General features: G+C 47.0%; 1 protein-coding gene across 5 annotated transcripts in view; it reads right to left on the minus strand.

Moving 5' to 3' along the window:
• LOC113435348 (transducin-like enhancer protein 1) overlaps window positions 1-15,742 on the minus strand; it is a 65,106-nt gene extending 49,364 nt beyond the window's left edge. For 3 of the 5 annotated variants that reach the window (XM_087922660.1, XM_087922658.1, XM_087922657.1), the window contains exons 1-6: window positions 15,529-15,742; window positions 10,291-10,396; window positions 9,927-9,998; window positions 7,144-7,301; window positions 3,288-3,351; window positions 1,685-1,729 (exon numbers count right to left, since the gene is read on the minus strand). In XM_087922660.1, the coding sequence (XP_087778786.1) occupies window positions 1,685-1,729; window positions 3,288-3,351; window positions 7,144-7,301; window positions 9,927-9,998; window positions 10,291-10,314 (363 nt within the window). In that variant the 5' untranslated portion in view covers window positions 10,315-10,396; window positions 15,529-15,742. The remainder of the gene's footprint in view (window positions 1-1,684; window positions 1,730-3,287; window positions 3,352-7,143; window positions 7,302-9,926; window positions 9,999-10,290; window positions 10,397-15,528) is intronic. The other 2 variants (XM_087922661.1, XM_087922659.1) reach the window with 1 other exon arrangement.
• Window positions 15,743-16,535: the final 793 nt, after the last annotated feature.

Genomic DNA, 16,535 nt, shown 5'->3' on the forward strand with positions numbered 1-16,535 from the left:
GCTTGAAATGATATAGGGATATAGGCTTGAGCAGGGGGTTGGACTAGAAGACCTCCAAGGTCCCTTCCAACTCTGTTATTCTGGGGATCATCTGTCTGGGCAGATTCCAAGCTGGGAAGGGAAGGAAGGGAGATGGGGAAGAGAGAAGCCTGCAAAAGAGGCTGGAGAAGTTCAAAGCCCCCCTCCTCATCTCTGCAGGGGGGGCAATTGGCACCCAATACCAGAGGCTGGTTCAGATTTGGAAGGCAAACGCGGTCAAAACCTCTTCCTTATCACAAACAGGAGGGGGGGGGGGGGGCTAAATGCCCTTTCTCTGCTCCTTGGAAACTGTCCTATTTCGGAGGGAGGTGGGGGAAGATGATTTTTGACGGACTGGCGAGAGGATTAATCTAAACCGAGCTGCTAAGCCGTGGCACGAAGCCCCCAATGCAAACCTTTAAAAGGTTAAACTGCAGCAAATAAAGGGGGAAAAAAAGGGGGAGAAAAACAGATTCAGGATGAAAATTCCCATCGGGTCAGTTCTCGGAGGCTCTCGGTTCGGAATTAAAACACCCCCCATCTTGAAAATAAAATAACAAAAGAATAGCGTCGGGATTCCGGCAGTTACTCCTAATTCAATCGTGAGTCTCGAGCCAAACTTCCAAAACTCAAAAAGGATTTATTGGGAGTTCACATGTCCGGCACTGCCTGGGTGTAGCCGACTCTGAGACACCTCATTCATTGTCACCCTTGACCCTAGTTTTCCCTCCGCAGTGAGTGTATCATAATTCATATATCCTCCAATGGGACACCTCCATAGCCCAGAGTCATCCAATCATGCTCTCCAGTTAGAATTTTGCCTCGGCAGAAACTTCAGTCACCTAGTTACTATCTTTGAAAAACTATTTATGGAATGCACTTTTGATTTCCAAACTGCCGCACTGCTCTTTCGAACCCCTTTGCATTGGCAATTTTAAAAAGACCGTAGAAATATATTATGAGTTGACAAATAGAGGCAGTCCTCAACTTACAACTGTTCATTTGACGACTGTCTGAAGTTACAAGGGCTCTGAAAAAGGGATTTACGACACAGGTCCTCGCCCTGACGACCCGTCACAGCATCCCGGGAGGCCACGTGATCAAAATTGGGGCTCTTGGCATGGAAGTTAGAAACCTGGTCGTTAAGTGAATCTGGCTTCCCCCTTGACTTTGCTTGTCAGAAGGTCGCAAAAAGGGGACTGACGTAACTCTGGGACACTGCAGCTGTCCTAAACGGGAGTCAATTGTTAAGCATCCCAATGTAAATCACACGGCTATAGGGATGCCTGCAATGGTCATAGGCGTGATAAATGGTCATAAGTCACTTTTTTCAGGGCTGTTACAACTTTGGTCACTAAATGAACTGTTGTAAGTCGAGGACTCTCCTTGTATTGATGATTTTTAGGGAGTTGGGTTTGCACCCTTCCGGGCAGGTTCTGACAAATAAAGTCAATTGGGGGGGCGGGGAGGAGCTGGCTTCACTTAACGACTCCCATGATTCCCTTAACAACGGTACGGATTCCATTAGCAGCTGTGGCCAAAAAGGTGGTAAACTCAAAACACGGCATCAGTTCGAATTTATGGTTCCAATTGTGGTCGTTAAGTCAAGGACTAGCAGTAAGATAAGGTTCCCGACGCCGGTCTCCCGACACGCGTGTCTGCTTACCTGTTTGTGCATTTCGATGTTCAACCCGTAGGACATTTCATAATACTGGAAGACAAAAAGCAAGCCAAGGTTAGCCGTGGAATTTCTAAAAAAGATTTTGAAAAGACAAGAGGCCAGTTTGGTACCCTAGGGTGGTGATGGCGAACCTTTTCGGCACTGAGCGCCCAAACAGGAATGCAGGTGCATGCCAGAGTGCCGGAAACCCAAAGACCAACTGGCTGGAGTGCACCTGCCTGTTTTAGGGGTGTTTGGGGGCCATTTTTGGCCTGAAAGCAGCCCAAAATATGGACTGTTTTGGGGGGCATTATTCGGGCTGGTTTTTGGATTGTTTTCAGGCCACCTTTGGGCAGTTTTTCAGGCCAAATAGGCCCTAAAACGATCTGAAAAATGGCCTGTTTTTTGGACGTTTTTCAGGTCGTTTCCGGCACTTCGGCACCCGCAAATATCAGCTGGCTGGCTCGCATGTGTGCACCGGAAATCAGCTGGCAATGGCGTGCATGCCCACAGAGGGCTTTGTGTGCCACCTCTGGCACACATGCCATAGGTTTGCCACCACAGCCCCAGGGGTTAGACTAGAAGACCTCCAAGGTCCCATCCAACTCTTCTATTCTATTCTATTCTATTCTATTCTATTCTATTCTATTCTATTAGAGAAGCAACCTGGAATTAAGGAGAAACTTCCTAAGTTTTAAGGAAAACAATAAAAGTTGTTAAATTGTTAAATTAATTTGTTAAATTAAGTTGAAACTTCCTAAGTTTTAAGCAACCTGGAATTAAGGAGAAACTTCCTAACTTTTCTATTCTATTTTCTATTCTATTTTCTATTCTCTATTCTATTCTATTCTATTCTATTCTATTCTATTCTATTCTATTCTAATTATTTTTTATGCTATGCTATGCTATGCTATGCTATGCTATGCTATGCTATGCTATGCTATGCTGTGCTGTGCTGTGCTGTGCTGTTCTATTCTATTCTATTCTATTCTATTCTATTCTATTCTATTCTATTCTACTGGAATCCAGGCAGATATACTGCAATGGCATTTTCCCTTCCTCCTACCCCCTTCCACAACCACCCCCCCACCTTATGGCATTGCAGCACCCCCCATGGTAACATGATTTACATTCAGATGCTTGTCAACTGACTCGTACTTATGACTGTTGCAGTGTCCCAAAGGTCATGTGATTTCCCCTTTGGAGACCTTCCGACAAGCCAACAGGAAGCCAGAGTCACTTAACAACTTAACTTAAAAACTGCAGAGATTCCCTTAGCGCCTGTGTGCACCAGTAAGGTCATAAAATGGGGGAAAACTCACATAAAAGAAGTTGTCTTCCTTAGCCACAGAAATCTGGGGCTCAATTGTGGTTGTAAGTAGAGGACGATTTCTTCGGCTGGAAAAATGTAGCCCTTGTACCCGCCCCCCAAAACAGGAAAGTATACCCAGAGCAGAGAGTGAAACCTGCCCACTCCCTACCCAGGTGATTGCTTTCCACTACAGCTCCCATCATCCTTGACTACAGGCCAACGAAGAGGCAAGAGTGAGGCCTCCAACCACCCCTTTTCCTGGAAAGCATTCAATCAGGCATCATAAAAGCCGCTCACCATGACATAATGCCGCTGAATTTCTGTCTTCTCCGTGGCCAGTTTCTCGCACTCTAGCTTCAAGCTGTGAAGACAAAAGGAAGACCGCTGATTTGCATCAGCTCCGACCTCCTCCGAAGAAGCAGAGGCGTTTGGATGACCCTCTGGGCCAGAGAGAGACTCCAACCCCAACCTTTGGGGCACCAGGGACCGGTTCGGTGGAGAGAGGGTTTTCCCGCAGAAAAAACGTGGTTTCGGGCCCTGTGTCAAGCAATAGACCCATAGCAAGCAAAAACTCCGAGGCCAGTGGATTCCTCAAAGAATAGCTTTATTGGCTATATCAGAAGAATGGAATGGAATAAGAAGTAGCAAATAGAATAGAAAATAATAGAACAGAACAAACAAATAGAATGGAATAGCGAATAGAGTAGGAAATAGAAAATGGAATGGGATAGAATATGGAATAGAAAATAGAAAAGAAAATAATAGAACAGAATAAAAAATGGAATAGAAAAGAGAATAGAATAGAATGGAATGGAATAGAATATGGAATAGAAAATAGAATAAAATAGAAAATAATAGAATTGAAAATAATAGAACAGAGTAAAAAATAGAATAGAATAGAATAGAAATGAAATGAACAACAATAGAATAGGTGTTGGAAGGGACCTTGGAGGTCTTCTAGTCCAACCCCCTGCTTAGGCAGGAAACCCTACACCACTTCAGACCAATGGTTATCCAATCTCCTCTTAAAAACTTCCACTATTTCCACAAAAACTATTGGCACAGACCTGCCTAAAACCCGAATCCCGCGGGTTTCACCTAATTAAAAGTTTTTCCCTCAACCCCAAACCATCGGTCCAATCACGGCGTTGCCTGGTTGCCTGGGGACATCACTCCTCCTTCCTCTGGCCAGGTGTGTGAGAATGCCAGGTGTGGTTCCCAAGAGAAAGTATTTTGTTATGGCTACAAAAACCGCAGCTATCTCTAATCCCCACCTCCCTATCCGTCAGCTCCAGTGCGTCAACAATGGATCATCAAGGTGGCTTCGGGCAGGTCAGCTTCAGGGTTGACACCCTGCTAGAAGGCCCAGTTCATACAACCCCAGCCTAACCATGGACCTCATTCCTGCTAAAGTTGCCTTTTCCTTTTAGAAAACCCCAAATGACCGTGCTGATCAAAGATACCATTTTTCCCAGGGAAGAAAACCTTCGATGCGGTTTCCCTGTATAAATCATGCAAATACAGACCCGCCATTTGCATAATGTATTCTAGCCCCCTGTCTCGTTTGCATAATCTATTCACAGCTTCAGCAAAAAGCGGGGTGCTTTCCCCCGAAATCTGCTTTGGTTGAAGCAATAGCGACGGCGCTTACAGACTTACACACCACTTTCCCAGGGCTTTTTTTTTATAGCCCTAAGCAGTTTACAGAGTCAGCCAACAATATGGGTCCTCCATTTGACCGACACCCCCGGAAGGAGGGAAGGCTGAGACAACCTTGACCCTGGTGAGAATCGAACTGGTGGCAGTCGGTAGAGTTCGCCAGCAAGATTGCACCACCGCTGCAAGCCCTCCCCCTGGGTCCCATTTTCGCTACCCTCCTCGCGCTGTCCAGAGACCTCACGCACCATGCGCAGTCATGAGTCTTAGAAACTTGAACAGCTTAAAAACAAAAAAGGCCTGGCCAATGGTGGGGATTGAAATTTTTTTTTAATACCGGTTCTGTGGGCTTGGCTTGATGGGCGTGGCGTGGCTTGGTGGGCGTGGCAGGGGAAGGATAATGTAAAATCCCCCTTCCCTCCCCACCCCACTAACCTGCTTTCCAGCTCCGTTCTCCTGTGCAGGGCAACCAAAGGAGACCCAGCCGATCAGCTGGGACTCAATGGGAGGCAGAGAAGAGATGGGGTTGGCGGGGCCAGTCAGAGGTGGGATTGGCCGGGTCTCCAGAACTACTCAAAATTTCCGCTCCCGGTTCTCCAGAACTGGTCAGAACCTGCTGAATACCCGCCTCTGGAATCAAGGCCCTATGGCTAAACTCTCACTGTCATTCTTATTCAGCCTAATTGGTTTGGTATTTATCATTTCAACCTCTCTTGTAAGCGGCCCAGAGTTGCTCCAGTGGCGAGATGGATGGCATATACAATTAATAAATCAATGAATTAAATCAGGGATCCCTAACCACCCCGCCCCCTTCCCAGGCTGTGGCCGACTACCGGGCCGTGGCGCCTTTGGAACTGGGCTGTGGAAGCGGTCGTTGAGCACGCTTGCAGCTCCCTTTGAACGAGCAGCAGGTGTACAAGGCTCCATTTGCACGCATGCCCGCCCGTTACGCAAATGGAGCTGTGCACGTACGCCGCATGCATGGAACCATTCCCGTTTCCTCCCACCACCACCCCGGTCCGCAAAGCCACATAATATAAGTCAACACAGGTCTTCCCGGGGATTTTGATTTGATTTGGGTCCTCTCCGGCGCAGTGGTTAGAGTGCAGTACTGCAGGACTACTTCTGTGGCCTGCCGGCTGCCTGCAACTGGACAGTTCAAATCTCGCCAGGCTCAAGGTTGACTCAGCCTTCCGAGGGGGGTAAGCGAGGACCCAGATTCTTGCGGACAACAGGCCGACTCTGTAAAGCAGGGGTCTCCAACCTTGGCAATTTCCCAGATGTCCACAAGTCTTAAAAGTTGCCAAGGTTGGAGACCCCTGCCCCGAAGTGTATAGGTAGCCCTTGACTTGCAACAGTTCATTTAATGACCGTTCAAAGTTGTGACGACCCTGAAAAAAAGTGGCTTGGGACCATTTTTCACTCTTACGACCGTCGCAGCATCCCCACGGTCATGGGATCAAAATTCAGACACTTGGCAACTGACTCGTGTTTATGACAGCTGCAGCATCCCTTTTTGCGACTTCCTGACAAGCCAAAAAAAAATGGGGAAGCCGGATTTCAATTAACAACCAGTTGTTAAGTTACTAACTTAACTTAGTTACTACCCCCCAAAATAAGACCTTGTCTTATACTTTTTTGCCACCAAAAAGGCACCAGGTCTTATTTTCGGGGGAACTAACGTCACTTGCGGGCGTCACCCTCAGCCTCCTTTTCGTGGTCAGAGGCCTTCAGGAACTTCTGAGAGGCCAGCAAGGTTTTCCTGAAGTCCTCTGTAGCAGATAACAGAGCTCCGGATCGATCCAGAGCTTTGTTATCAGCTCCAGAGGCCTTCAGGAAAGCCTTGCCAGCTGCAGAAGAAATGGGCCAGCCAGGCAGGCGTCGGGTGTGCCAGGCCTAGCTACAACTGTCCAAAAGTAAGTAGTAGGGTGGCTGCACCCATCCTCCAATCCCTACCCTAGCTTAATTTTCACCCGTGCACTCTGGAGTGGGCAGGATCTTAATTAGGGCTTATTTTGGGGGTGGGGCTTATATTGGGCACACGTGTAAAAAAAACAAGCTAGGACTTACTTTCAGAGTAGGTCATATTTTGAGGGGGAAACAGGGCCACTTAAATTCCTAACTTAACAACCGCAGCAACTCACTCAACAATTGTGGCAAGAAAGGTCATAAAATGGGCCAAATCCTCTTAGCAACCGCCTTGCTTTTAGCAACTGAGATTTGGGGGCCAATTGTGGTCATTAAGTCGAGGACTGCCTGCATAAAGGGAGGCTACAGGCTCTTGGGGTTGCAAAAGGCTCCTTACGCAGAGAGGCAAAAATTATCCAAACACTTCACGGCAGCTGCGAGGATTAAAACGGGGATTGAAAAGCTGGCTTTGGTATGTACACAAACACACACACACACGCATGCAAATGTTCACCAGGATTATAGGAAGAAGCCATGCGGTCCACCCAGCTCGACATCCCCCTGGGAAAATGAACGTCCTTTTTTTTACCTGTGGTACTGGTTCTGCAAAAACTGGAATTCCTCTTTGATCCGGTCCAGTATCTCGGGGTAGGTGAGTTTCAAAGATTGGGGAGCAGTTGATACGACACTGGCGGCAGCGGCGGCGGCAACAGCTGCGGTGGCCACAGGCGGTGTCTGTAGGTGAGCCTGGGAGGGAGAAAGAGAGAGAGTGGGCAAAACTCACGACAGAGCAAGCATCATGCGCCGGCCCTCGTTCCCGTCCCATGGGGTTGTTCCCTTTGGAAAGAGGCCTGCCTCCCCATTTCCCCCTCCCTCTTTCCCTACAGTGATTCGCTTAACGACCACCGCAATAAAAGCTCAACAATTTGTCTGGTTGTACAATGACTGTTAAGGGACATGGTGGCTCAATGGCTAAGACGCTTTTCAGCAGTTCAGCGGTTCGAATCCCTAGCGCCGTGTCACGGAGTGAGCTCCCTTGTCCCAGCTTCTGCCAACCTGGCCGTTCGAAACCATAGTAAAAATGCAAGTAGGAAAATAGGGACCCCTTTGGTGGGAAGGGAACAGCGTTCCGTGCGGCTTTGGCGTTTAGCCATGCCGCCACATGACCACAGAGACGTTTTTGGACAGCGTTGCCTCTTCGGCTTTGTAACAGAGATGAGCACCACCCGCTAGAGCCGGAAACGACTAGCACGGATGTGCGAGGGGAACCTTTATGATCGTTAAATGAGTATCGTATGCAATTTTTCTGCGAATTGGCCTGTTGCAAACAATGGGTTCGCTTAATGACCTGGATTCACGTAACAATGATGGAGAATTCTAAGAGTTGAAATTCACAAGGCTTTAAAAAAAAAATTGCCGCGGTTTGACACCCCTGGATGAAAAGAGTTGCTTGGAGGAAAACTTTTACAAACACAGACATGCTTTGATTCAGGGGTCTCAAACCTTGACAACTTTAAGACTCGTGGACTTCAACTCCCAGAATTCCTCCTCCAGTCATGTTAGCTCAGGAATTTGGGAGTTGAAGTCCACAAATCTTAAAGTTGTCAAGGTTGGAGACCCCTGCTGCTCTCGGTGTCTTAGGCCATTCTGCAGCATTCAAATCGATGCAAAAGGTATTTTTAATTTTGAAGTTCCAATCAGCTTAGAGGTGATTTCCCACACACCAAGCGCCACCAAATGTACTGAGTTCATCCCGGCCAGTTAAACAATTGCCATTTTGGTCTTTTTCTTAACAAGTCCCAGAAAAGAATTTTCAAGCATTGGAGTTTGCTCACTAGAAATGTTTACTCAACAAGGTATATAATAGAGGTAGTCCTCAACTTATACCCACAGTTGGGCCCAAAGTTTCTGTTACTAACTGAAACATTTGCTAAAAGTTCCAAGGTTGATTCAGCCTTCCATACTTCTGAGGTGGGTAAAATGAGGACTTTTTTGTCCAAATTTTTGGGGGTAAGAGGCTGACTATGTAAACTGCTTAGAAAGGGCTTTAAAAGCACTGTGAAGCAGTATATGTCTGCTCTTGCTAAGTGAATTCTGCCCTAGTTTAGGACCAGATTTGGGCACAGGTCTTCATGAAGTTTATCTGTCTAAACTTGGCAACTTTAAGACTTGTGGACTTCAATTCCCAGAATTCCTCAGCCAGCTATACTTGGTTGAGGAATTCTGGGAGTTGAAGTCTACAAGTCTTAAAGCTGCCAAGTTTGGGGACCCCTGGTATATGTGGTCGCTCTGGGTCAACCCTAACTCAATTCACATAATCAATCAATCATCAATCAACGCAAACTGCAGGTAGTCCTCAACTTACAACCACAATTGAGCCCAACATTCATGTTGCTAAGTGAAACATTTGTTAGGTGAAATTTTCCCCATTTAATGACCTTTCTTGCTGTAGTGTGTTAAGTTGAATCACTACCGTTGTTAAATTACTGCAGTAAAAGGGTTGTGAAGCAAATCTGGCTTCCCCAGACTCGTCAGATGGTCGCAAAATGGGATCACATGACCCAGGGACACCGCAACCGTCGTAAGTATGCGTCAGTTACCAAGCGCCCAGAATTTGGACCATGTGACCATGGGGATGCTGCCAATAGTCGTACACGTGAAAAACGGCCATAAGTCACTTTGTTCAGGGCCGTTGTGACTTTGAACGGTCACTAAATGAACTGTTGTAAGGACTACCTGTATTTCAGAAGGACAAGTCTTCACGAAAGGCTTATTTTTCCTGTCTAAATAAGGTCATCAGTTAAATTTTGATCTCCTTCCCTTCCCCACACCCATTAAAACCACATCCTTCGCCATCAAAAATCAGTGGGATGACTTTGGGCCAATCACCAGGAGAGGTGAATTCTAATCCCTCCTTAGGCATGAATGAGGCTTGGATGACTTTGAGTCAGTACCAGGAAATGTGAGTTCTAGTCCCACTTCAGCTGTGAAATCGGCAGCAGATGTGAGTTCTAGTCCCACTTTAGCCCTGAAATCACCAGAAGATGTGAGTTCTAGTCCTACTTCAGCTCTGAAATCAGCAGATGTGAGTTCTAGTCCTACTTCAGCTCTGAAATCAGCAGCAGATGTGAATTCTAGTCCCACCTTACTCCTGAAATCACCAGAAGATGTGAATTCTAGTCCTACTTCAGCTCTGAAATCACCAGATGTGAGTTCTAGTCCCACTTTAACCCTGAAATCACCAGATGTGAGTTCTAGTCCCACTTTAGCTCTGAAATCACCAGGCAATGGGAGTTCTAGTCCCAAATCACCAGATGTGAGTTCTAGTCCCACTTTAACCCTGAAATCAGCAGATGTGAGTTCTAGTCCCACCTTAGCCCTGAAAGCCAGCTGGATGATTTGGGGCCAGTCCCTCTGTCTCAGCCTGTCCCACCTGTTATCGCTCTGAGGAAAACAGGAGGAGGAAAGAATATTAGAGATATTCGCTGGCTGGAGTTATTTTTAAGAAAAAAAAAAAGTAATAAAGGAGGGACATGAATTAAATAAACAATTTCAAAAAATGATCCCAAGAATCTGAAACACGCCCATCACTGAAACACTGACATTTGGATAAGAATTAAATCGACTTAAAGGAAAGTATATTTTTAATTTTTTTTTTTTTTTGATGGGAGTTGGAAACCTAAAGATTGGAGGTAGAAGGGATTTTTTTTTTTAAAAAAAAACAGAGATAACTTACCGGGGGCCGATTTTGGGAGAACATCCTTGTAAATCAACCATAGGTTTGTGATTTTCGGAAGGTCACTACTTGTCTGGTTTTGGGGAAACCACGTTCTGGGGGTAACCTAAGGAGAACAAGACGGTTACATGGTTAAATTGGAAACATCCGTTATCTTATCCTGGTCCCAAGTCAGAAATTATGAGCATCTCAGCCATGTTAAGATGGGTGAACTACAACTCCCAGAATTCCCCCAGTCACCATGCTGGCTGAGGCAATTCTGTCAGTTGAAGTCCACATGTCTTTAAAACTTGCCAAGGTTGAGAAACACTGAACTTTAACACATTTTAAGTACAAACCTATAAGCAAAAAAGCCTTAGCAGTCTAGAAATGGCTGACCAGGTTTTCAAAATGAGCCACGCACTAAGTTATTCCAGCAGTCATAAAATGCACCGTTATCGGACTGAACAGGGTTGCCTATCAGCACCTATTTCTTTTTACACCTAATTTATTTTACACCACATAGCTGCCTCAAAGCAAGACAGGCGGAGAATAAATAAATAAGAAATAAAAGGAACCCGCAAGTCATGTACTGGTGATCAGTGTCATCCTTTTGTTTGTGAGGATAACAAGAGATTCATGAGGACTAGCACCTCAGAAAACCTGCCATTCATTTCTCTTCTCCTTTTCAAAGTAGGGGTCCATCACGGTTTATAGCAAGCCCTTCTACACTTCTAACCAAGTTCCATTTGACTCTGGTTTATCCATTGCATTCTCTTCTTTGCAATCATGGCTTAAATCCTGATTTAGGATAGCAATAAGAAAGCCATGGTGGGGGGAAAATGCACTTTAAATCGCTAAAACATGTTCTATTTTTTTTTTAAAGCAATAAAACAACCAAAAGAAAATAAGATCCACAGGCCCCAAAATATTACAAGCCCTGGCCTTCAGTAACCTAAATTGTGTCCACTGAGGCCTAGAACAATCACAGGTAGTCCTCGACTTACAACCATCCGTTCACTAACTAAACAGGACTGAATAATACGGATTATGGCCAGTCCTTGCACTTACGACCATGCAGCATCCTGAAGTCACGTGATTGCCACTTGAGACCTTCCCATAAGCAAAGTCAAGGGAAGGGGAAGCCGGGTTCGCTTAACGACTGCCCAATTCATTTAACAACCGCACCGATTTGCTGAACAACCAAGGCAAAAAAAAAAAAGCACCTCACAGGATATAAAACTAAGCACGACTCATTTAAACCACCGTCTTGCTTAGCAACATGATTTCTGGTCCCAACTGCGGTCATAAGTCAAGGACTACCTCCAAAGACTGCTGGAAAGCCACCCCGACTGGAGGGTTTTTTTTTTTTGCCAAACCCCCCCGATAAAAATCCAAAAACCATCCTCGCTTTGAGAGATGCTGCAAAGCCATCTTGACCCCTGGAAGGCCCTTCAAGGAAGGATATTTGCTGTCTGCTCAAGAAGGAAATTACACGGTGAAACAAGGCCGCCTCTGGGCATGTCAAGGGCGTTTCCTCCTCCCCTCCTGCTTCCAATTCCCAAAGGCGGCAGACTTCAGGAAGCATAAATTTCCTTTTTAACACATGTGTGAGTGGGGGGTGGGGGGGGAGGAAAGTAGCCACAACTCAGCCCCCTCCCCTTGGTTTTCCTCCAGGGTCAGGAAGAAAAAGAAAAAAGACCTCCCACCAATACCACCCACCCCACGTGGCTCCTTTCTCTCTTATTTTATTTTATTATTTTACGTTACACACCATTCCCTCTTTCCAGCTGTTCTTACATGCGCCCCTCGATTAACTTTTAACGTTCTCCCCCCCCCTCCCAAGTTATTGCCTGCTTTGCAGGTAAGGATATAAAAATCTCCCAGCTGCAGCCTTTCCTGACTACACACACACACACACACACCCCTTCCCCAATTCCTTGTATCCTAGCCAGCTTTTATCAGGAAGGATGTACAAAACAACCGAAAATGGCCTTCCTGGCGCATCTAATCAGCCCCGAGGGAAGGAAGGCTCCGTGTGCGTGTATGTGTGTGTGTGTGTGTGTGCAAGGTCCCTCAAGCCAGGATTGCCAGCAAAAAAACCACACCAAACCCTACAATAAATCAGTTTTAAACTAAATTATTTTCGACGGTTTATTGACCGGTGAAGTTGTAGATAGTATTCGACCTACGACCACCGTTGAAACGGGACCTTCGCTGCAGTCTAAAGCGAGACCTCACCCGTGGATAAAACAGACAGGCAGTCCTCCACGTACGACCGCAATCGAGCCCCCAAAATTTCTGTTGATGAGTGAGACCGTTCAGTGAGTTTGGCTCCATTTTACGCCTTTTCTTGCCGCCTTTAAGTGAATCACTTGCGTTGTTAGAGGAGTCCCACTCAACGGGGAACCTGACTTTCCCCATTGACTCTGCTTGACAGAAGAACGTGAAAGGGGATCGATCAGGTGAACCCGGGACACGATAACCGTCATAAATATGAGTCAACCGTCAAACGGTCCGAATTTGGATCACAGGACCACGGAGTTGTTACAACGGTCGTTAAGTGTGAAAACTGGTCCTAAGTCACCATTTTTCAGTGCCGTTGTCCCTTTGAGCGGTCGCTAAACCGACCGCTATAAGTCGAGGACTAGCTGTAACCCATGCAAAAACTCCAATTTCAACGAGTTTTGAAATTAAAAAAGATGGAATCCCAAATAGGGATTGGAAAAAAAAACCAGATTGGGATTCTTTTTTAATAAAAACAAAAAACAAAACCAGCACCAACAACCTTGCCCACAGCTTAAAAATTTGACTCTAATGAGGCGCGTTGGATAGATTGGGGACAAGAAGCAAAAGGGTGGAAGATAGACTGCCTCTGCATCTGGCATCTCCATCTCCCAATTTAGAGAAAAGACATCAATGACTGGAAAGGAAGCGATCGTTCGCACAACTCAAAAAACGTCTGAAAAGCACAGTGAGCTGCATTCCCACCACAGTCCACCTTTAATGATGATTAATCTTTTTTGGGATGCCGGGCGAACCCGGAACCAATGCATTCTCCCAACAGACTTAAGAAAAGCTCATTTCTCTAAGCAGGCAAAACGTGCAAGCAGTCCTCGACTTACAACAGTTCCTTTAGCAACCAAAGTTACGACGGCCTTGAAAAAAGCAACTGATGACCGTTTTTTCACACTTACAACTGCTGCAACACACCCCATGGTCACAAGCCCCCAAAATCCGGCCCACTGACTCATATTCATGACTGTTGCAGTAACTGTGAGAGGGATTCTTGGAGTCTTAGTGGACAACCAGCTAAATAGGAGCCAGCTGTGTGCAGCAGCAGCCAAAACAGCCAATGCAATCCTAAATTGTATTAACAGAGGGATACACTCAAGATCAAGGGAAGTACTAATACCACTCTATAAAGCCTTAGTAAGACAACACCTAGAGTCCTGCATCCAGTTTTGGTCACCACATTATAAATAAGATGTTGAGACTCTAGAAAAAGTACAAAGAAGAGCAACCAGGATGATTAAGGGACTGGAGACTAAAACATACGATGAACGGTTGCAGGAGCTGGGCCTGATTAGTCTAGGGAAGAGAAGGACCAGGGGAGACACGATAGCAGACTTCCAGTATTTGGGGGGCTGCCACAGAGAGGAAGGGGTCGAGCTATTTTCCAAAGCACTCAAAGGCTAGACAAGGAATAATGGATGGAAACTGAACAAGGAGAGATTTAACATAGAAAGGAGGAGAAACTTTCTGACAAAGAGAACAATCAACCCATGGAACAGAAGTTGCCTTTGGAAGTTGTGAGAGCTTCATCACTGGTGGCTTTCAAGAAGAGATTGGGCTTTCATATGTCAGAAATGATGTAGGGTCTCCCGCTTGGGTGGGGGGGTTGGACTAGATGACCTACAAGGTCCCTTCCAACTCTGATTATCTGGTATCTGTCCTGGGGTCACGGGATTCCACTCCTTTTGCAACCTTCTTAGAAGCAAAGTCCACGGGGGCAGACCATATTCACTTAACCACCGTATTACCAACTTAACAACTGCAGTGGTTCGCTTAGCAACGGCGGCGAGAAAAGCCACAGAATTCTCTTAAGCAACGTTTCACTTAGCCATAGAAATTTGGGGATCAGTTACGTTCAGAAGTCCAGAACTACCTGTATTGTGTGTGAATACACTCCAGCCTCCAATCTAACCACGTTGTGTAGACCCCTATTAAAAAAGATTTAATATACCCACTGGGGTCTTTGGTGGCTAGATTAGCAACAAGCTTGTTTTCTCCAAAGTTCTTGCAAACTGTTATACAGCATCAAACAAAATCCTCTCCATTCTCTCTTGAATAAAGGACCTTAAAAAACTGCCTGCTCCTTCCTTCCCCAACACCCACTCCCATTCAGTCCCTACGGGTGGGAAGCAAGAACTGGCTCTCTTCATTCAGGAGCCATGAAAAAAGCACTCTGCACATGTTCCAGGCGGTCTGTCCCTTGTGCCCCGGAAGGCGGGAGAGGGGGGGAATTAAAATTAAAATCAAAATATAGGCGCTGGGTGAGATTTCAAGGACTTTAAAAAAAAGAGAGCTGCCAGCCGTTTCTCCGCTTCCCAGGGAAAGCCGACTTTAACTGGAGATGAAGGACAGAAGGCAAAAAAAAAAACCGGGAGCAAAGTAACATTAATCACAGTTTAATTCGTGAGTATCTGGCGAGGAAGGGGAGCTGCACGAGATCAAACGAGGGGGAGGAGGGGGTCGATTTTAACCCCCAAATGCCTCTTTGTATTAAGAAAGGAATCCGGGCAGCAACCACACACACACACACACACCAATTAACAATCACCCCAATTAACAATCGGAATCTCCTCTTTCCCCACCAATAAGGAACTCGCTCTTCTCCGGCTTAGAAAGCCCCCGCACCCCCATTCTTTTTTTTTTAAACCAAGAAAGTCCCCGGTACACAATCGCCCCCCAAACCCCCCACCCCAAGATTTCTCCCAGCCTAACAATAGTCCGGCCCCAAAGCAACAGCATCAGGTAGAGAGAGAGCAGAGTAGATCCGCCAGCAGGAAAGCGATCCACCCTTCCTTCCCTTTCCCTAAATCCCCACCATTAAAAGCGCTCGCACCCACCTACCCACTCACTCACTCGCTTTCCCCTTTGGAGAGACGGACCCGAAGGAGACGAGGTGGGGGTGGGGGGAGGGAAGGGAGATCTACCTCCACCGCGCGAGAAAGAAACAACAACAACAACACTCACCCCCGGGGCGCGGGGATCGCCCACGCCTCCTCCTTTTGCGGGGAGCACAGGAGAGCGTGGGGCGGGGTGGCTCCGGGTCAGGGTTGCCCTGCCGTGTTGGTTTGCAAGAGGGAGAAAAAGAGAGAGAGAGAGAGAGAGAAAAAAACAACAACCCTCCTTTTCAACGCCCCTTCTTCCTTTCCTCGCTTTTTCTCCCCTTCTCTCTCTCTCTCTCTCTCTCTTTTTCCTTCCCCTCCTCCCTCCCTCCCTCCCTTCCCCCCCCCCCCCCGCGGCTGCTTTGCGGGGGAGAAGCGATCAATGGAACGCCCGCCAGCTCCACGTGGGGTCTGCCGCTTTCTCTTTCGCCACAGCCGAACGCGCCGCAGCCAATCAGAGCGCCGGGAAGGGGAGAGAGAGCGCGAGAGAGAGAGAGAGGGAGAGAGGGGCGGGGGCGAGGGAGGAGGAGAAGAAAAGGAAGGCAAGGGAAGAAATAAATAAGGCGCTCGCGGCCCACGTGGGGGCGAGGCGGGGGTTGGGCTGGGGGGGGGGGGGAAAGGAGGGGAAGGGAAGGGAGAAAAAAAAAAAAGAGCCATAAAACCCCAGGACGCGCCTGATTGGTCCGGCGCGGCTTCCCGTAGAAAATGTGTCAATCTGGATAGAACGCGAGGTAGCCGAGAAGGGGAGGAGGGGGGAAAGGGGGGGAGGAGGAAAGGAAGCGCTCGCTCGCCCCCCCCGTTTCTTTTCTGTTTTTCTTTTTTTTTCTTTTTCTTTTTTTTTTTTCGGGTTAACCCTTGAAGTGCTTGGCGGGGATGAAAATCGGTTTAACCCTTTGAAAAAGGGGAAGAGGAGAGAAGAAAGGAGTTAAGGGGGGAAAGCTGCGAGGGGGAGGGGAAATGAAAGCGGGGGTTTCAGGGGAAAAAGGGGAGGGGGAGAGATTGGTGTTAACCCTTTAAGGTCAGGAGGGAAAGGGAAAAACGGGGGACAGAGGAAGAAAGGGGGGACAGAAGGGGAAGGGAGGGACAGGAGGA

The sequence above is a fragment of the Pseudonaja textilis genome, chromosome 1, assembly GCF_049901715.1.
Source record: "Pseudonaja textilis isolate UNSWEBS1 chromosome 1, rPseTex1.2, whole genome shotgun sequence".
Classification (NCBI taxonomy): Eukaryota; Metazoa; Chordata; class Lepidosauria; order Squamata; family Elapidae; genus Pseudonaja; species Pseudonaja textilis.